The sequence below is a fragment of the Artibeus jamaicensis genome, unplaced genomic scaffold (genome assembly GCF_021234435.1).
Source record: "Artibeus jamaicensis isolate MK-2021 breed Jamaican fruit bat unplaced genomic scaffold, CSHL_Jam_final scaffold_1689, whole genome shotgun sequence".
Classification (NCBI taxonomy): Eukaryota; Metazoa; Chordata; class Mammalia; order Chiroptera; family Phyllostomidae; genus Artibeus; species Artibeus jamaicensis.
The window spans coordinates 7,569,249-7,590,507 of NW_026522029.1; the positions used below are offsets into that span (position 1 = coordinate 7,569,249).

Genomic DNA, 21,259 nt, shown 5'->3' on the forward strand with positions numbered 1-21,259 from the left:
CATAGAGTGTGGGCTATGATTTTGGCCTTCAGAGAGGGAAGGGGAGGGGGCTAAGACCACGCTACTGTTCCAAGGCTTGGCTTCCTTGCTCCTCAAGTCTGGTAAAGAGCCTGGGGCCCCAGGCAGACAGGCAGACAGACAGACAGGGCTCTAACTCCAGCCCTGAGGTGGACGGACTGGCCGCATGATCAGGTGAGGGGCTTCCCGCTCTCTCGGCCACATTCTCCTCTTCTGAAAAACGAGCGGACTGGGCAACAGGATCCCTAACACCCTTTCCAGCCCCGGCAGGCAGTCCACAAACACAGAGCAGAATGAGCCCTTATTTGAAGGAGATCCGACTGTGGGGAGAAGTGGGGGGCTCGGCTGGTCTGCACCCACAGAGACCTGGGTGGAGCCCCCTCCGGCCAGGCGACAATACTGCAGCAGGGACTCTCCATCCCACGCTTGGGGGGCCTGTGTCCCCATCCTGAGTCACCCGGAGGCCAAGCCCAAACACAGGGCCTCGTGTAGGGCAACCCAGATTTCTCAGCCCCCCGCCCTCCCTACTTTTCTCAGACTTCTCAGGTCTCAGTGCCCCTCCCAACTCACCTTCCCCGAGGACTGGATGCCCTTGACAACTGCCAGGCCCACAATGGTCCAGGCCACGAGGAGGCACAGGGTCATCTTCCAGTTGAGGCCACCGCTCTCGGAGATGGAGTTGGAGATGTCCAGGGCCTCTCGGTACCAGAAGTAGGTGGTGGCTGAGCTCTTCTCACACTCGGTCTCCACCACTGCGCCAGCAGCAGAGGTCTCAGCGGCGGGGCTGCAGGACCCCCGCCCCGTGGGCCCCCACCAGGGCAGCAGTGGGCGAGGGAGCAGGGGAGCTTGCCTCAGGGAGGCGCAGGGCCTGCGCCGCATCAGCCGGCATCTGGCAGACCCTCAGGACGCCTGGGCTCCCGACAGCACCAGGGCACATCAACCTCAATTCCCACTGATGCCACGCCCTGCCCACGTCCAGGCAGGAAGGGCCAGGCAGACCTGGCCCCTAGTTCCTAGGGAAGGGCCTGAGCTGGGAGCTGATGACCTGGGTTCCCGTCCCCTGGTTAAATCAGTGGTGTGACCGTGGGAGAGTGGTTTCCAGGCCTCAGTTTACCTGCCTATGAGTGGGATGAATCGCCCAGCTTTTTACGGAAACAGCACACAAATCAAGGCCGTTTCCTGAGAGGAGGGTACGTGAGCAGGGCAGAGTAGTGGGTAACGACCAGAGAAAAGTCGCCATTCCCAGAGTTTTACCTGCACTCACTAGTTCGTTCAATCCCCATAAGACTCTGTGGGGCAGGCTGGCGAGTGGGCATCTGAAGGGGCAATGTGGATCAGAGAGGGCAGGTGTCTCATCCAAGGTGACACAGCACTCAGTGCAGCCCCGAAGCTGTGCCAAAGCCTCCTTGGCTCACTCTGCTCCTTCCCAGGACAGGGCTGGCTGGGGCCCCAAGCCGGTCAGATTCAGGGGGGTCCTGTACTTGCCTGCCACGGTCCCATTCCTGACGACAGGACATTCGCTCCAGGGCAGCGGGTACTGGAAGGACTTGAAGAAGTAGAAGATGCTCCACCCGATGATCACATTATAATACAGCCCAACAAAGAGGCAGACCTGAGAACGAGGGTTCATGGCAGAGGTCATGGGGGTGGCAGGGCACTCCCCCACCCTTCTCCCACCCCACCCAAGGCTCAGTACCAGGCAGACGGCACAAGGCACAGCCTTGGAGGAGGAGGAGGGATGAGACTGGGCGCCGAAGACCCCTCCTAACCCTCCCTTCGCCTGGTATTCCAAGAATCCAGAAAAGAGTGTTTCTGCTATTAAAGTTCTCTCCTTTAAGCAATAAACTCTTAACATGTTAATCTTTTCCAGTGTGAAATTTTTCTAAGATGCTCTCAAGCACCTCCCCATCCTTTGCTGATGCCTCAGAATCACAGCCGCGGAGCTGCCCCGGGACCCTGGGGGCGTGCACAGTGTTAGCCTCCGTGGTCAACTATCCCCAGACTGCGGCGCTTTTCGAGGTTTTCTGGGTGCTTCTTATTGGCTTCCTGCACCCTCTCTTTTCTCAGGACACTCCTCTCCCATAGCCCTGCCTGCGGCCCACCCCTCAGAGGCCGTCAGCCCTTGTGTTTTGGAAGCTCGGTAACTACCTTGGGGAGGACTGACCGAGGGTCCAAGGCGCCATCCTGAAAGCAATGCTTTCTCCTGCACAGACCTGCTGCTGTGACGGCGACAGGCCCCCTCTGCCTTCCGGGGAGACCTGGCCGTCTTATACATCAGTGCCACTGCCAGTCAGCATGACAGCTGAGGGCCCTGGCTTCCTTGATGTCACCTGTGCCCTGGCGTGCAGGGGCAGACACCCTACGGTACCCTTTAGGGGGTACAGAGGGAGAGGGACCCCACCACCTTTACTGGCTGCTTTCAGTCTAAGCAGGGACCCCCAGCAGGGGGCCATACTCGGCTGTGTCCCCCATGCACAGGTGACACTGGCAGAGAGGGGTGGCTGCACAGACCCTCCTCGGCCTCGGCCTCTGCCTGAGCCAGGGATGGGCAGGCCCTGCCGCCACGCCCGATGGAATCCTCTGACCCATCATCTAGAGGCAGGTCCCAGTTTTCAGCCCAGGTGTGAGCGTGGACACCTGTGGGCTCTGTCCCTAAGGGAGGCTTGGTGACGCCACCTACAGCGCTAAGCCAGGCCCTGTGGACGAGCCAAGGGCCCTCGTGACAGTCCCCACCCAGGAGTCTCCCTGCCTCCCACTGTTGCAAAGCCTTACCTGCCCTGGGCAGGTCCCGTCAGGGTTGCCCTCCGGCTCTGCCCGTACACCCAGTTAAAATGCTCTTTGACCAAGGAAAGAGAAAGGGCCTCCCTCGTGGAAGCTGATGGGCTGGTGAGCAGAGAGGGGTATCCAGAGTGGTCTACTTGTCCCCAGAGAGCTCCAGCAGAGGTGTCCCAGGGACGCTCTGTGCATACATCCCTACCTTTCCTCCTCAATGACATACCCGATTTAGATCCTGCTTCAGGCTGTGGAGCCAACTTTCGGTTGAGGAAATCACATGGTCCTGAGTTCCCAGCTGGGAGGAATTCTCACTCAGAGGGCCCCCTTCCCTGCCCTTGGCCCGGCCCAGGACTCTGGTCTGCAAACCCTGTACCCACAAGCCGCCCCTCTGCCTCCCAGGAAGTGCCCAGGGCTAGCCCACGACTCACGATGCAGCTGGAGAAGCCGATGCCCCCCAGGCGGGGGCACACGTAGTGCCACACGCCGATGCTGCCCCGGCGGATCCTCTGGCCCACCGCCAGCTCCAAGAAGAAGAGCGGGATCCCGATGATGATCAGCAGCACCAGGTAGGGCACCAGGTAGGCACCTGCAGGGGAGGAAGGGGTGTCGCAGGGTGTCTGGAGCATAGTGCGGTCCTGCCCACCTCTCTGGTCATCTCGAGCTGTCACTGGTCCTTGGGCTCCTCAGAAACAGTCTGGCTTATACATGTGACCTACACACACTTGACCCTCCTTCCCCTCAACTCCCCTGACCTGGAGCACTAAGGAAGGATACAGCATCAATACCTCCCGCTTACAAGGCTGGACCCAAAGACAGACAGGCAGGTAGGCAGGCAGACACTGTCCTGCCTCTTGGAATCCGCATGTCGAGCCACAGGCCAACAGATACACTCACCTCCTGATCTACTCTGTGGACACCTGCTCACAGCCCCTGCCACCCACGGAGCAGCAGCCCAGAGGGATGGGCCCCCTGGAGGCACCAACCCCAGGTAAAGCCTTCCCCGCATCTGCACCAGATGCTGACGCAGCAGACCAGGCAGCTCCAGTGAAGCGGAGCTCAGCAGCTCTCCAGGGAGAGGGGTCAACCAGCGCGCCCGTGAATCCACAGCTCACTGGGAGGGACGGGAGAGAAATTAGCTGTTCAGGAAGGTATAGCTGGGAGGATCATTAAGGACAGAATGGATACCGCTAAAGATTCCAAATGATAAATGAAACTCTCTGCCCTGGGCCTCGCTGCACACGCAGCCTCGTTTCCAAATGACAGGGCATTTAGCAGGAGAATTAAAACCTCGTTTGGACACGGTCGAGCAGCCCCGTGGAGAGCAGTGCCAATGACTCAGTCCTGTTAGCAGAGCTGCTGGCCCAGCCCTGCCTGTCCGTCAGGTGGCGTCAGGCCAGCGCCGGTCACCAGTTCCCTGCTGGTCACCCCAGACCACACCCTTCGAGCTGAGAGTCTCCAGAAGACCCTCCAGCCACACGGCTCTGCCTCACATGACACAATGTCCCCCATGCTCCCAGCACGTGCTCAGCCTGCCCACAAACCAGGGGATCGGCACCTTCCAGGCATAAGACCCGGCCTCGGCAACCGTCAGGCGGTGGCCCCTCCACACCAGGCCCACCCAGGGAGGGCACGTCAGGACAACAGAGGGCTCAGGTGCTCTCCCGGCAGGTTCTCCAGATTCACGTGGGCAATGTCAGCACATGTACACACATGTCACACAGAACCAGCTCGGCACACACGTGCTGAGGGGCCGAGAGAGCCCATTGGGGAAGGTTTCCGGGGAGGCAGCCCACTGAGCCCACACAACAGCCTCCAGCTCACTAACACACACACACACACAGTCACACGCACACGCAGATTCCACTGCCACTAACGAGCAGCCCCCGGCGTGGCACTGAAGGAGGGAAGGTCTCAGGCCGGGAAGACGGAAGAGAGAACAGCAATCTGCGGGGCAGCGAAGGGACACGGCCACGCTGGCTCTGCATCTCGCCGAGTGGCCTCGGGTGGGCAAGGCGTTTGGGGAGGTAGGTTTCAGGGTGTCGGAGGAGGAGGTTGGCTTCTTCTCTGGATGGGTCTCTCCTCTCCCCAGAGAACCAGGGAAGCCTCCAGGAGAGTACAGTCCAAAGAGGGGCCTGCAGCAAGGACCCGCCACCCGTCACCCACCACCCGCCACCCTCCGCTCAGGCCCGTCCACCTCTGCCAGGCCCCGGGGCGCTGACTTGCTTACGGGTCTCACGCCGGGCAGAGGCCTCGCCCACTGGAGGACTCGGGGAACGCAGGCTGGGTAGGCGGGATTTCTGGGTAATCAGAAGTACTTTTTTGTATTGACCTTCGTTGGAGTCACTGGGAAATGCACCCTCTTCCACCCCAGGAAATACAACTTAGGGATACACCTGGATTCCCTTTGATGTCCCTGAACAGCAGGAGCACTACTCAGGGTTAGGAAATTGAGCAGATGATGGTCTTTTTCTAAAAAGAAAAAGAAAGTGGCCTTGACCTGCCAAGGTGCATGCTGAGTAGGATGAGCTGAGACCCAGAGAGGAAGGGGCGTGATACTGGAGTGAGACTTTCTAGGGGGATTCAAACTCAGGGCCCCTCCTACCTACGAGGCAGTCTGTGTGGGGATCACATGCTTAGGCCTGGGGCCACACTGTCCAGGCTTGAATCCTGACTTTATCACTAGCTGCGTGACCTTGAGCAAGTCATCTAACCTCTCTGTGCCTCAGTTGCGCAGCCTCTAAAATAAGGGCGATAATAACATGGGGTTGCTGGGCGATTCGATGGTTGAACCGTACGAAACCAGTGCTTTGATTGCTTCAAGATGCTCGAATATCAGCATTTTCGTCCATTTCAGCCTAATATCTAGCAAGTACCTAGGACAGTGCCTGGTACCTAGTATGCATTTAATATAACGCCCAGAAGTGTCTCCTTACAATGTGTAAGATCCCGTGTTCAGCATTCTTCACGTCAACCTCCTTTCATCCTCCCAGCTATCCTGTCAGGCAGGAATTACTATTATTCCCATTTTACGGATGAGGAACAGAGAGGCACAGGGAGATGAAGCTACACCACAGATTGCCGACTGCTGGACGGGGACTTGAACCCAGGCTGGCCGGGATCTCAGCAGGTCTCAGCGCTTAGCAATTCCTGGGGAGCCTCACTCTGTCATCCTGAGCTCCTGCCAACAAGGGTTCCAATTCTGCCTAGGGCGGGGGGTGTTCCTTGTCACCCCTCAGCCCAGCCCAATTTGCAGGGCACCCCACAGCCCGCCGGGCTGCCGCTTACCGCCTCCGTTTTTCTGGCACAGGTAGGGGAACCTCCAGATGTTGCCGAGGCCCACGGAGAAGCCGATCTGGGCCAGGATGTACTGCAGCTTGCTGTTCCAGGCCGGCCGGTCCTCGGCGTCCAGCTCCTCCTCCGCCGCCGCCTGCTTGCTGCCTACCCCACCTGCCACATTCAGGATGCTTTGCTTGTAGTCCACAGGCTCCTCCAGGGCCAGCAGGTCGGCCACCGACTCCGTAACATGCTCGTTGCTGTGCTCGCGCTGGGTCACCTTGCTGTTCTTCGGCATCGGTGCCACCGGGGCCACACGGGCCTGCTGCTGGGCACGCTGAGAAGGCGGGACTCAGCTGTCGTCAGCTCCTTCTCATCCGGGACCTGTGAAGCCGGGCGGGCAGGGGAGGGTTAGCAGGCCAGACCGGAGGGGCCGGAGGCTCAGGTGGACGCAGGCAAATCAACTCCTTGTCACGCACTCGGAGCTGGTCGGTGGCATGGAATACTGAGCTGGCCTCCTTCCCCGTTAGGGGTGCCCACTGAGGAGCCCGAGGTCTGCAGACTCAGTTCCCCCCCAGGCCTTAACTGAGCATCAGTAGAGGGCAAATCTAACGAGGCAGAAGAGGCCACAGCAGACACCAAACCCAAACCCAAGGTCGTCCACGGAGCCTCGTTCTCTCTCATCAGAGCAGATCCAAGTGCTCACGACTGATTGTGTGGGGGCCCCACTGCCATCGGCTCCCAGGGTTGAGCAGGTTGTGGCAAGGCCAAGGCCAAGTCCTCTGGTTCTCATGAGCCTAAAGCATCTGGTGGGACCCAGGGAAGCCAGCGGCTGCCTTCTTGAGGGTCCTTCCACTCAAAACGCCACCGTGGGCCCGAGGCACCACCGGGGCTGGTTAGAAATGCAGTGTCAGGATCACTCCAGCCCTGCTCAGCCCTTCTCTGTACTTTTGCAGGATCCCCAGGTGATTGAAAGGAACAGTAACATGGGAGTGGGGGGTGCTATCCTTCTCACCATGGGGCCCCTGGACGCCAGTCCCTGTGGCCCCCTCACCCCCAGGTAGGAGCGCTGGGCAGGCTCAGGGTTCCGACACCAGAGCCCTGGAGGTGTGTGCTCGGTGCCAACAAATCCTGGGTCATCGCTCACCGATGACATTATCTGAGGGCCACCGCAGCCAACAGCCGGCCCTCCATCCTTCAGGGACAGTTCTGAAGCAGACACTGTCTGCTCCCCAGGGGTGGGGGGCCGGGGAGGCGGCACCTTCCCCGCCACTCCTCGTCCATCTTCCCTGCTTCCCTGTACACAAATAAACCCCCCAGCAAGTGAGCCCTTCGAAGGACCCAGCATTCTGCTCTATTTGAAAACACCTCTGCACAGGGGGAGATCAGAGAACTGTAAATTAAACCCACGGATACCTGGCCTGCAGGTGCCCTGCGTCTTTCTGGGGATGTAAACAGCCGGCTCTGTCATTACTTAACTAAGCGACTCACTGCCTCTGGAAGCTGGCTCCTGTCTGTTGTCCTTGGACAGGCCAGGGCACGGCACAGCACAAGCGTGCCCAGCTGCCCTCCCCGCTGGGCTTGACCCAGACCTTTTAGCTGACTCCAGCAAAGACTGCCCTTCGAGGGGACCTGGCCAGCCAGATCCTGCTGAGGAAGCAGGGAGACCCGGCAGATGGGGACGACTATCCACGCTGAATGTGGGGTTAGCCAACCCTCCCAGGCGAGGGCTTGGGCCACATCAGCAGGTGACACTTCCCTGTCCTCTTCATCCAAGGGGGAGGGTGAGTCCTTAGTGACTGCCCCCTGCCACCTCAGGAACAGTCAGGGTCTTGGGCTTTGGAGTGACCAGGACAGAGCCACCTGCCTAGAAGACTCCAGAATTCCCTAGAAGAAATGCAGCTCTCTGTGTTGGGACTCCACAGTGGGTCAGCTGACTGCCCCACTGTGTCCTGGAAGTGTCCCAAGGAGGGATTATGTGTGGGAGGGCCCTCCAGCCCTAGCCTTCCCTGGGCTGCTGCACAGGCAAATGACGCCCCAGGGCCCTAGCACTGGGGAGGCCCCTGTTCTTGCAGGGCTTCCAGGATGAGCCCCTCCCCCGCCCCCAGCAACAGCAGGTCCCCATCCCCAGGGCACTGAAAGGAAGTGAACCTAAGGTGCCTGCAATGGCCCAGGTCTAGCTTTCTCGCCTCTCCTACAGCTGACGTGGAGAATTTTTATTAACACTGGACTGGAGAGAAGGGTCGGGGTCTGCTGGAGACCACGTGGGTGGGGCGCCTCAGCGCAGAGCTCGTCTCCAGCGTTGCGGCTGCAGCGGGATCTGATCAGAGTGACCTGCAGCGCATTAGGTTTGATTTACTGTGCATCCTGCCACAACGGGAGAAAAGCAAGGGGGATTCCGCAAGTCTGCAGAATTTATCTCGCTGCTGACTCCATACACAGCTCTGTGAGTGGCAGCTCTGGTCGCCAACATGGGGGGGGGGACGCTTCACTTTCAACTAGGAGGACTCAAGGACAAAATCAGCAGGCTGTGGTAAAGCCCGAGATACCACGGCAGCATCACAGGAAACGGTGCAACAGCAACGGCTTCTTTCTCCCCAGACGGCACTGGCCTCACCCTGATGGAGCGCCCTGCACTGCAGGGTGGGGCCCAGGGGCCTCCCAGCACCTGGACTGAAAGCTCTGCAGCGGGACACAGCGTGCTAGCTTCACTATGCAGGCTGAGGCTCGGGGCTGGGCCGCGGTCACGGCTGGAACCTTCTGGGCTCAGCGACTGTGCTCAGGTGACAACCCCTGACTCTGACACTTAAAGTGTGAAGGCCCGGGGGACCCTAGCACCAACCTCAGTTTACATGGGAGGCAACAGAGGCCCAGAGAGAGTGCGGCAACAGCCCAAAGGTGCTGGGCCAGACCCTCAGGGACGAGCATGGAGTGAAGGCGGTGGTGGCGAAGACGATGGGGGGAGCGGGGGCTTTGAAGCCAGACAGGCCCGGGTTTGAGCGCTCACATGGCTTTCATTCATTCATTCATCCCCTGAGTGCCTCTGCTCAAATGTCCCCTCCTCAGGGATGCCTTTCCGGACCATAAAATGGCAGCCCTCCAGGCCCCAGCCCTGCAGCCCACCCTGTGCTCTGTCTACAGCAAGTACCACCACTGGCCCTTCGATGCCTTCTTTCTTTGGTGCCTGGCGCTTCTACCAGCATGAATTCCCTGCACTGCTGGACGAGTGCAGGGACCAGACAAGTCCCATGAACCTAGAACAGGGAAGGCAGGCACAGCCCGTGGGTCTCCTCACTCCGGTGCTCTCTCCGTGACGTTATTTTTATTTAAAGATTTTATTTGTTTATCTTTAGAGGGGAAGGGAAGGAGAGAGGGAGAGAAACATCAATGTATAGTAGCCTTTCGTGCGTCCCCTGCTGGGGACTGGCCTGCAGGGAACCGGCCTGCAACCCAGGCATGTGCCCTGACTGGGAATCGAACCGCGATTGTCTGGTTCGCAGGCCAGTGCTCAATCCACTGAGCAACATCAGCCAGGGCTTCTCTGTGACTTTAAAGGGAAGGTGGTGCCAGCAGCAGCCGGAAACAACCCTCCCTCCCCACCCCACCCACCACCTGGAGTCCCCGTGCTGGCGAAGGTCGGCTTTCAGACCAGCACCGGGAATCCACCGTGTACGCTGCCAATGACCCCAAAGCATGACCTGGGACAAGCACCAGGGTCAGCAAAGGACCCAAGAAAGGAGCCAGTCACGATTCAGGTATAAGAAGGTCGATGAGTTTCTGGGCCTGACCCGCCACCAACCAACCACACAATCTGGCAAACTGGCACAGTGGTCCTGATCTTTGGGGCCTCAGTTTCCCTGTGTGTGAAACAGGGTGGTCTGGGTGACATCTGAGGCCCCTTCAGCTCTGCATATATCCAGGGAGTGCCCCCATGCACACGGGAGACAGGGAGGCCTGGCGTGCCCCAGGTTCTAGCTGCAGCAGGCTCTTGAGCCTGTCTATCACACCACCCTCACCCCCTGAGGGCTTGCTGGGGTGTCGGGGACACTTGGACAGCCACCCCAGCTGTACTGGAATTCCCCCCAGGGGTAGGTGGGTGGGTTGAGAGGTTGCTTTTGGGAGCAACACGTGAGGTGCCGTTCCATGGCATTCTCTGAAAGGGACGCGTCCATCACTCCAAGCACAATGCAGAGGGGCTGGAGGGCCAGGAAGCCCGTCACCTAGCAACCATGCGGCTCACAGCTCAGAGGCACACACGTGAGGGAGGCAGGACTCAGCCACCAAACTGTGCATCTTGCTAAAAAGATTAAAAAAACACCGACTAGGAGACAGACAGGGAAAAACATCTATCTGGGGGCGGAGGGCTTCAGGCTGACTTTTCAAGCACAGCTCTCAGCCAGCACCTCAAGTGGTGTGGGGTGTCTGCTCACCCCAGACCAGGCCGAATGGGAGCCCCTCCGCCCCAGGTCGCCAGCATCCTCTGAGCCGCCTCCTGGGGTCGGGGGTCTCTCCCTTGAAAAGATCGTACTCTGTAACTCAAGGGAGCCACTTATTTTCCAAGTCGGACCCCTGGGGAGTTGAGTGGAGAGGCCACGTCTTTGGGAAAGCAGGCAGCCAAGGTGGCCGCAGACCCCGAACCCCATGGGGCGGGCCCAGCTGGCTGCCCTCCGGCCCCTCGGCTCTGGAAAGAGTGCTCTGCGTTTTTAAGTGCAAACCTCTGCATCAGGGAAGCCGGGCAGTGAAGAACCCCCAGGCCCCCAGGCCCTCAAACAAGGTCCCATCGGAGACTAACCCGAGCTAAGAAGGAAGCAAAGCTGGGGCCCTCTCTCCCAGAGAACTTGTCAGCTTCCTGATTTCCACGTGACAAGCCACTCGGGCCCCGACGAACTCTCCTAATTACCTCAGAGCTTTGGGGCTTCCACGGAGCCCAAAACAGGTCACTGTGATCAGAGACACAAATTGTCCTCCAAATTATTTTTAACTGTTTGACTGAAACCTCGGGCAGTCACCTGGAGCACGCTGCTGCGGCAGGCCCTGGCCTTGACCGGGTGGCTGCCGTCCTCGGGTTTCCTCGCCCGGGACACCCAGGGCGGGACACGAGCACCATTCTCGACCTCTCTCTCCATCCTGCATGCTCCATCCGAGTCACTGAGTCCTACTGACGAGTCCAGACTGGCCCTCTTTCCCAGCCCTCATCTCCTGTCCAGACCCTCCCTCTGCTGGACACCGGCAGCAGGCTCCCAGCACCCTTCTCTTCTAGGCCTTCGGAGGCAGCTTCTTGAAATGCCACATGGCCCGGCACCGACCTGCTGTGGCATTTACAGCTCCTCTCGGGGCCCCCACCCGCCCCCCACTCCCGCTGCGTGAACCCTGCCCCGTGCTCTGTCTACTGAAGCCTCCCGTCTTTGGAAGCGCGGCTCCAAGTCCACCGCCCGGCCTCCACAAGGCCGTCTGCCACCCCTAAGTGAGAATGAATGTCCTTTCTCTCCCCTTCCCAGCCCGCCCCTTGGAATACTCTTCTGGGCTTTCACCATCTGGCTTTCTCATACAGCTGGTGGTTGCTGTGGCTGATTCCTTTCCTGAGTGCCATGCCCGGCCCATACAGGACGGAATGTGGCACTTAATGAATGTCCCAGGGTCTCTGCCTTCCCAAGAACCACCTGCTGCCACCGATGGTGCAACCTACCCCCTGCCTTTCTCTCTGAAACAAAGAGGGAGGCCTGGGGGGCTGAACCTCCAGGACAGCTGCACGCCCAGCTGGGGTGGGGGGCTCTGAGGGAGCAGAGCCCCAACGCACACGTGGGGGGACCCCGGGACTTGGAAGCCTGCTTTCTGTTCCTTATGCATCTGCAAAACAGGGAACAGGGCTTACCTACCGACTGTGTCTGGTTACCACATGGATGGAAGGGGAAAGAGAATGAAAGGCTGATTGAGAAGCCAAATAAACGGATCGGTCACCTCTCGCTCCGCTTCACAGATTTACGGGGTCTGAAACCACCCTTGCTTCCGCAAGGCCACGTCCTGGTGTCTTACTATGACACATACTCAGGAAATGATATGAATGAACTGAACGAGCGAATTGATGACCTGATGCTTGAGCTCCCCAACTTTTCTAGAGGCTGATGTCATTCCCAGCTTCAACTTTGTTCCCGTTTGCGGCTGCGATAGTCTGATCCCAGGAATACCAGATGCCCACGGATGCCCCGAGCGGCAGTTCAAAGCTAAGGCCTGACTCCTGCTCACTGACTGCGGGCTTCTGACTCACAGAAGGAGCTACTCTTCTCCGCCCCACTTTCTGCACTTTGTAGACAGCATCCATCCTCCCCGCTGAGAAACAAGCACCCGATGTGCACAGGCTCAGCCCCGAGTATCCCAGGGGCTGGGGGACAGGCCCAAACAACAGCTCGCCTTCCCATCCCATGTCCCTGCGTGTTCTCAGCAGTCGGTATTTTGGTTTCTCCGTCAAGAGGAAGGGAAGCCAGAAAACGGGCAGATGGTCTGGAGGGGTGGGGGCAGGAACCGGCACCGGAAAACGTGGGCGGGCCAGTGCCAGCCCAGTCTTTTGGTTCAGTTTCACCACTTCACGTGGGGGAAATGCATGCCTGGTGGGGAGGCAGCGAGGCCAGCACCACGGCCTCCCCACGGGCTCATGACCTCGTGCTGGAGTTTAGGTGCTGGGGGAACTCCCGACGGCACAGCCGGTGTGGTGACGGCGACACTGGCAACAGCGGCATGCAGGTGGCATCTCCTGAGGGTGGACGCCGCAGCGGCCGTCACCTGCTTTAACCCTCCACCAACGGTGTGAGGTCGGTACCGGTATCGTGCCATCAACAAACGAACAAGCAGAGGCTCAGAGGGGTGGACGACCTACGTTCCACTGACCTGCAGGCCCGTTGATGCTGGTACTTTCTGGAACTTACTGGAAAGGGCCAATGGAAGGTTTTCACCCAACTAGGGTCCCACAGCCTCCTGACCAACAGCCAATCTGATTGGCTGTTGATTGTGCGTCACGTCCTGACTTTAAGAACACACGCAAGTATGCATCTTGGAATTGACGCAACGAGGTACACAGTCGGGAATTGGAGGCCTTGGGTCCCCACCAACCGTCTGACTCCAAAACCAGAACGCTGTCACAGAAGGGTCATGGGCTTTGGACCTGGGAAACCTGGGTTGGAGTCCTGGGGCCTCTGACTGGCCGTGAGTCTTCGGGAAAGCACACAACCTCTCTCGGTTTCAGCTCCTGGCCCTGAAATGATGGGAATGGGTCTCCGACCTCACAGGGAGGCGTGGGGATAAAATGAGATCACACAGGGGACACGCCACAGATCAGTGCCAGGTTCATGTGAGAACATGGGGGAGTGGGCTCAACCAGGAACAGAGGTGTGCCCACCCACTGTCCCCAGGTGTCCTGGCACTGACGTGGCACAACAGCAGGTACCTGAGGATGCCAGGGCGGGTGGCAGGATGCAGGAGCTCAGGGCTCCAATGGAGCACCCGCTTTCCTCGTGGGCTGAAGGAGAATGGAGCCCGGACCCTGTGAACTAGAGATTCTGCTGAAGAGTAAATACGGGATTCTGAAAATCCCTCTCCATATCCGCCCCCCCCCCACTCCTTCCTCGACAAATATTTACTGAACACTAAGCACGGTCCAGGCCCTTGCGGGGCAGAGAACCGAGCAAATAGTGTTCCTGCCCCGTAGGACCTATATTCTAGTGCAAAGGGACACATAAATCAGACAAACATGTAATTAATAGTGTACAGGGATATACTATAGCTGTAACATATATAAAGATATCAGATAAATATGCAATAGAGAGTAGGAGGGGATGGAGCGAGGCAGGGATGGTACAATACAGAGGGGATTAGGCAAGGAACTCTGAATGAGGCCTGGTGGAGCCATGTGGATACGCTGGGAAAGCACCCAGGGCGGCGCTAACAGGAAGTGCAAAGGCCCTGAGGCAGGACTGGGCACATCTGATGAGTAGAAGGACAAGAAGAAGGGGCTCCACGTCTAGAGCACGCCAAGCAAGGGAGAGGTGGGAGGTGCCGAGACAGGCCCGAGCCGGAGCCCCAAGCAGGCAGGATTTGAAGGCCACGGAATGTATCGGGGGTTTGCTTTCAAGGCCAACGGAAAGCTGCTGGCAGCTCTCGGGCTGGGGAATAAGGGGACCCACCTGTGTTAAAAGGGATCCCTGTCATACATGGGAAAAGACAGGGACAGTGGGTGAGAGAGGATGGTGACCCGGGGCCAGGCTGTCAGATGAGAGAGGTAAACGGATGACTCAAGGGCACTGAAGGGCACGCCAGGGCGCCCACAGGTAGACTGTCCCAATTTGGAAACCAGAATATTTTTAAAAATCAGATGTGAAAATAAAACGTCACTTGTCAGGAGTGACAAGTGAAGGCCTCACTCTCCTTCTCTCCCTCACAGGAGACCCTGGGTGGTGACAGATGGATCCTCTGTCCAGATCCTCTGACCTGGATTTCCTGAAAGCCACTTCTTTTCTCTTGTCTCAGAGAGACAGCAAAACAGAGGGAGCCCGGGGTGTCCAATTACCTGAGTTACCCACCCGGCCGCTGAAGGGCACTTGAAGAAACAGTGGCGAGGAACCCTTAATTACAGCCCACCATGATGTCTCTTTCCTGAGAACCAGAAACGTCTGTCTGCTCCCTCGCCAGCCTTGGGGGCAGATTTGTGAAGGGCTGGGCAGAAAAGTGCTCCTATCAGGACCGGTCCCAGGACACAGGACAGGGAGCAGGCATCTTTGAGGTCCTACTATGCTTACATATGTTATTTATCCCCCACCGACTTGGGGTGAACTGTTATTCTCATTTTACAAACAAAGAAGCGGGGCAAGATAACTATCGGGTACAGGGTTGCCCAGCCATGCCCTGGCCAAGTGGCTCAGTTGGTCGAAACATTGATCCATGCATCAAAAGTCTGCAGGTTCAATTCCCGGGTCGGGGTGCATGAGACAGGCAACTGATTGATGTTTCTCTCTCTCCCCCTCTGCCCCCTCTCTCTAAAATCAATAAACATATCCTCAGGTGAGGATTAAAAAAATTAAAAACATGACTCACCATGAATGGGGGGAAATGGGGATTCGAACCATGGTCTCCCAAACTCTGCAGCCCACGTTCTTCCCAATACACGAGAGCTTCCCAGTCTTTTGCATGCATATTTGACCCACAGAGAGAAGCAGACTGGTGGGGCACAGCGGGGCACCTGGAGGGGGCTCCGGCACCCCAGGCAGCTCCCGGCTACTCCAAAGGATGAAGGAATCCTGCCTATTGGGCCACGTGCCACCCACCTGTGGCACCAGTTAGGAAGTTCCCCAAGGTACCAAGCCCCATCACGAAGCGTTCGCCTGAGTCTCATCCAGCAAGCCGACAGTGGGGCAAGCCTGACCTCCACCATCTCTCCCTGAGGTCAGGAGCCCCCTCGGCTGGCCGGCTCCTTTGCCAAAGCCAACGACATAATGCAATTTGGGGAGCAGGTCGAGGAAATTTCTCCCAGCTATTCTAAAGGAGTCCCCAAGTGACCAGCTGGCAGGGTATCTCAGCGGCATGCCAGGACCGTGGACAGCGCCCACCAGGCCACCCTGGGAGCCAGTCTACGTCGCCTAGCGCAAGAGAACCCCCCGCTCTGTCCTGTAGACACATGGAGAAGGAAGAAGTCTGTGTCCTCACTGCATATTCACCTGGATACACCTGAGGAAGCCTCTCCGCCAGGTGGGTCCGCATCTCCTGAAAGGTAGCATTATCAAACAGCACTCCCCACCTAGAGTGGGATTTAAACCCACAGGAGCCCAGGTGTCTTGTAATTAAAGGGATGGTGCAAGCAGCAGGAATTTGGGGTGTGCACCAATGAATTCTGTCTGCAGCTGAAATAGGTGGCAAATTATTGGTGCACAGAATCCAGCAGAAATTCTAATTAAACCAGCAGTTAGAAATGATGGACTATAGCGAGAGGCAACTTATCTTCCAGTGAGCCCTGAGTCGGCTCTGGGAGGCAGGGTGGCAGCTGGGTGGGATCAGCACAGCTTGCGAGGTGACCCCAGGCTGGGGAGCAGGGACCTGATCTGCTCTGGCCCTATGCTTGCCCGAGGGGCCACAGAGCAAACAGGCCTGCATCTCACCTCCCAGGCTGGGGACTCGGGCTGCCCAGGACTCGCTTGACCCAGAACCATTCCCTAAGGAATGTACCTGGTTCTGAACGTGAGAATAATGCCATCCAGCAATCCAGCTTGCGCCTGAGCTTCTGTTCTCACGAGTTGCCTGTATGCTATGAATATCTAATTATGTTTTTTCATACCTGGACTTATTCATAGATGCACGATGTTTATATTTTTAAATGACTCATGCTGGGGTGGGGAGCGGGATTATCGAGGGGCTCCATGTCCACAAAATGGCTTCCTGGGGGGCAGGGGTGTCTGGGAAGAATGCCTTGTATCCTTGGGAGTGGGGGCAACATTAATGCTTCCGGCGCAACTATCCACCCTCACGTTCGGGAACTTCCCGCCCAGATCACGGGTGGTTTGGAGGTGCCGGGCAGGCCACGGCAGTGTGGGCCTGTTCCTCCGTCAGGGTGATTTATTTTTCAGAGAGAGAAGAGATGGAGAGAAGCACAAGCCAAGTTTCCCAAAACTGCCAAGGACGCAAAGCAGCAGAGCCCTGAAGGCGAGGAGGGTGGGCTCTGCAGGGGGGGAGCCGAGGACACAAGCAGCGTCCCTCTGAGCGGCTGACGCGTTCCTTCGCAGCTGCTGTAGATGCCCCTGCAGCTCCGTTCGCAGCTCCTTCCCAGGACCTCACCAGGAACGGCTGTGCCAGGTCCCTGCCTCCCACTCTCCAGCAGAGAAACTTGACACACTAGAGTTCCCACCTGACTGCAGATGCAAAAACCCTCCCGCAACCCCCAGCCTGCTCTCCGAGTCTTCCGCTTGCTGCTCCAGCACCAACCCCAGACCTGGGCAAACTGAGGAAATGAGGTGGGGGCGGGGGCGGTGAGAAGTCGGGGAGAGAAACACAGAGGTGACAACAAAGCCCCCAGACACAGCCCGGAACCTTCTTCCAGATGGATTCCAACCCACCTGGAACCACGGACTTCATTCCCCAAATCTTTCGAGTGGAGGTCTCTTCATTCTGTACCAACTTCCCACTGCTGGGGGCTCACTGTCTCCTTTCTCCGGGCTCAGACCCACAAGCTTAGACAACCTCGTGTGGGTAAATGCCTGGGGCCGGCAAACGGGTATAAAGGATGGAGACACGGCACATCATCGTCAAGAGCCCAAAGTTTGGAACCTGACAGACCGGAGTTCAAACTCTCAGGCTGCCACTCGCCTCTTGGGTGACCTTGACCAAGTTATTTAACCTCACTGAACCTCAAGTCCCACATCTTCAAAACTGCCGAGTGCAGTATCTGTCTCCTGGGATGGAGTGAAGATTAAACAAGATGGTGTAGGAATAAAGCACTTAGCACAGCGTGGAAGCCTCCGTGAAAACCTGGATATTAGCGCTGGGTGCCAAGCGTGGCGTGAGCTGTTAGACCCCAGAACTGCACCGCCCCTCCTCAGAGCTCACGAAGCAGGCATTTCCCCACAGTTCTCCGTCCCAAGTGCGGGAGAGTGCGCTAATGCGGCTCTGCCCGTGGGACTGTTCTTTTGTCCTTGGAATGTGGAGGACACCGGCTGAGGGAGGCCCATGTGAGACTTGCAGGGGCTGCGTGACCATTTTCTCTTTCCTACCCCAGTGCTCCAGATGTGTGGCGGTGAAGACTTCTTGCAGCCCAGCCTGGGAGTGAGTGATAACTCAGACCTGGTTGTAGGGGGGGAAAAAAGGCCCAAATTCATCTTCCCTTTAAAGTATTTTGCTGCTTATCTTAACAGCTTTAAAGGGATTAGTGATGAATTGTGCTCCTGCAGCTCAGCCAGACAGGAAAGGGGCCTGAGAGAAGGGAAGGTGCCCAGGGAGAGAAGCCTGCTTCTCAGAATCCTCTCATCTCTGTCTCTAGCACCCTTGGAGTTTGCCACATCGCCCAGGAAGGGCATTGATTTCCAGGGTGCACAGCCCCCCCACATGTGTGCAAACACATACACGTGTTTCCAGGAGCAAAGTGGAGTGCCCTGGGTCAGCAGGGCCTTCCTTGCTGCCCCGGGGATCCCCTTATGTCCTCCACTCTTGAGGAAACACATTCAGCACCCAGTCTAGACACACTCCAGAGGAGGAAGCCAGGGGCCCGGGACGCTTCCTTCCCTCTCGGGAAAGGCCAGCCTCACCTCTCCTAGACAGCGGTCTTGCAGCTTCCCACTCCACTACAGATGGGACAGGTGGGGAGCAGGATGGCAAGACCAGATCAAAGGGCCAGACCACAGCCATGAACAACGCTCAGGAGTCGAGGTCTCTGTGGCAGCCACTGCAGCCGGCCCAGGGCGCCTGCAGACCCAGCTCAGCCTTGCCGCCCCTCCCCCACAGCTGGGCCCTTCCTCAGGCTTCCCCGTTCAGGGTCTCCTGGGGAGAAATAAGGGTCAGAAGTAAGTCAGTTTGCAGCTGAGCAACGGGGTCCTTCTCAACCAGGGGTGAAGCCTGTCACTTCCTTTTGTCTCCACCCCCTCTCCCACCAAGGAGCAAAGGCAGGAGAGAAAGAATGCTTCTGGTTAAGGTCCAAGAAGAAAGAGGTGGGGAAATCACATTGAACGACGACGGGGCATCTGCTACCTGTCTGGCGCATCTGCTACCTGACCGCTCTGGGCTCAAAATGAGCCTGCGGCAAAGGCACCTCAGGCATCCCTGGTTTTCCACCCAGGAAGCCCAGGCTCCGGAGGTAAAGAGACTCACCCAAGGTCACCCTCCTGGCACGTGGCGGAGCACCGGGCCGTCTGAGCACAACCACAAGCCTTCTCCTCACCCCTACCCTGGCCCTGCTTGCCCTTCCCAGGGCTCAGCATCCAAGGACCCTTGCCCAGGATCCAGGAAGCCTGAGCTCCGCTTAGCTCCCCCTGAGGACTTGCCCACCCCCGATGCCAGCGTCAGGGGCCCCCAACGCCGGCTATACCCACTCACTGGTCCTGGTACCGAACTCCATTCAGCTCACAAGCAGCGGAGGCAATTCCAAGTGTGACTCAGGCCAAGCCGGCTCACTCCAAGCAGCACGACTTGCCTCCTGCACTGAGTCACCTCCAGGCTAGGGATTCACGGACGCTCACCACCTACTTAGCCACAGCTGCTCCATTTGAGAAAGAGCCAGCAGAGGAGCCGGAGCCTCTGATGGTCCCCACGGATGGGCCACAGCCAAGGACGACCAGCGTGACCTCGAAGCCCTTCCTGTCCAGTGCTGGGTCCACCTCACCGGACCTCTGATAATATAAGCTCGGCCTGAGACACAGGAAGCCCCCCGAGGCTAACCTGCACACACTCTGACCATGTCCTCCAGACGCACGGGTGTCCATCTGTGTGCCCTGCACAGCCTAACGGGGCCTAACTAAAGTTTGGATTGATTTTTTGGGGGGCCATTACAGGATCTTCTTAGTTTCTAGAAGTTCCTGTTAAGAAGGGCCAGTGCCCTCAAAAGATCTCCCCAACCCCACCTGCCTCGTGTTCACAGCTGAATTGCCCCAAATATAGCTCCAGTTAGAAATGTCCTAATCCAAAGAATTCATTATAATATTTGCCGAAGGAAAGAGGAGTGGGATCAATTTTTTTTAATACCTCTTGGCAGAGACTGGGTCCTCTAAGTCGAGTGACCTCGGGTTTCTGACACTTGGAGCCCGGAGAGGCTGTTTGGGCTTTAAAAGGAGACACCAGGTTTCCTTCCGGCAGCAGCGCCCCTGGAGTACTGCGAGCATCGCTAGAGAGCCGAGCCCGTGCGCACAGGTATAAACGTGGCAGAGGCCTCTCTCCCGAGACGGCGCCCCCTCCAGACGGGTACCCCGCGCACGTTCCCCATCTCCGCCATTCCGCTCCCAGATGCGCTGCCCTTGAGGGAGGAGAGGCTTCCCGCTGGCTCCGAATTCAGCGAAGACCAGCCCCAGAACTGGGGATTAAATATTCATCTCGGTCATGAAAGCTCTGCTTCTCCTGCCAATGATACTGTCAAGGTCACGGGCCTGAAGCCTAGCGGCTCCGTGGGGGTCTCCAGCCGCGCAGATGCCTCCCCGCGGGAACTGCGCGCTGGACGCGCAGCTCCAGGTGGGGAGACCCGCTGGGCCTCCTCCCGGCTAACCCCGGGCGCTTGTCTCTGCAAGTCTGCCCCATTTCCTCCGGAGTTCTCGGGCCCATTAGGGCCCCGGAAGGTGGCGTCAGGTGTCCAACTCTTGAGTACGGCGCTAGGCACCCCCGAAACGCCGGAGGAGCGCGGCCCCGGAGCTCCGTCGCCAGGCAACGGAGGCAGGAAAGGCGGGAGGAGCCCGGGCCCGCGCAGAGCCCGGCGGATACTAGAGCAGTACCGCCTCGCACCCGGGTTCTTAGGCCTTCCTTGCTGGGGCGGGGCCGGAGCAGCTAAAGTTGCGGTGTCTGACCTGGCAAAGCCAGGCAGGGCGCGGCCCGCGACTCACCTGTCCCGTGTGGACCGTTGCGCGGACTGGACCCCTGCACTCCTGTGGACCACCTGCGGCCCCCGACGGGTGGCTCACGGCCCCTCCCACAGTCAGCTGGAGTCCGGCTGCGACGGGCAGGGGCTGGGAGGGGACCCGGAGGCGCGTCTGCGACTCTTCTCGCTTCTCGCTCCCTCCCTCACCGCTGGTCCCGGCTCAGCTCCCGCCCCAGGCTCGCTCAGTGCTCCAGGGAGCGGTCCGGGAACCCAGGTGCAGCGGTAGAGGGAGCGCGCGGGGTTGCACAAGCCGGAGCCTAGTACCACCCTCCCTTCGTCCTGGTCACGCCGGGCTCTGCGGAGCGGAACGAAGCTGGGCGGAGCGCAGCGCGCGCTGTTCCCTCGCTTTCCGAAAGGCCACCCTGGCGGCGGGGCGCCGTGACGCAGGCTTGACTCACGCGCGGGCCCGCGTCAATGCGAGGCTTTGGGGCTGCAAGCGAGGCTCTGATGGCCGACGCAGGTGGAGGGGAGGGGAGTGGGCAGGAGGAGAGACAGGGGCTGCCCAGGGCACGAGCCTCTTGAGGCCCCTCGCCAAGGAGCCCAGACCCTGGAGAGGAGTCACCTGGGCTTCGGCCCTCAGAGAGGAACCGGACCCCAATGGCCAAGGTC

General features: G+C 58.7%; 1 protein-coding gene across 1 annotated transcript in view; it reads right to left on the reverse strand.

Annotated features, from left to right (window-relative positions):
• SLC6A17 (solute carrier family 6 member 17) overlaps positions 1-20,934 on the reverse strand; it is a 38,883-nt gene extending 17,949 nt beyond the window's left edge. The window contains exons 1-5 of the mRNA XM_037152553.2: positions 20,616-20,934; positions 6,079-6,450; positions 3,222-3,379; positions 1,504-1,630; positions 589-770 (exon numbers count right to left, since the gene is read on the reverse strand). Coding sequence (XP_037008448.2) covers positions 589-770; positions 1,504-1,630; positions 3,222-3,379; positions 6,079-6,364 — 753 coding nt within the window. The 5' untranslated portion in view covers positions 6,365-6,450; positions 20,616-20,934. The remainder of the gene's footprint in view (positions 1-588; positions 771-1,503; positions 1,631-3,221; positions 3,380-6,078; positions 6,451-20,615) is intronic.
• Between the last annotated feature and the right edge of the window lie 325 nt (positions 20,935-21,259).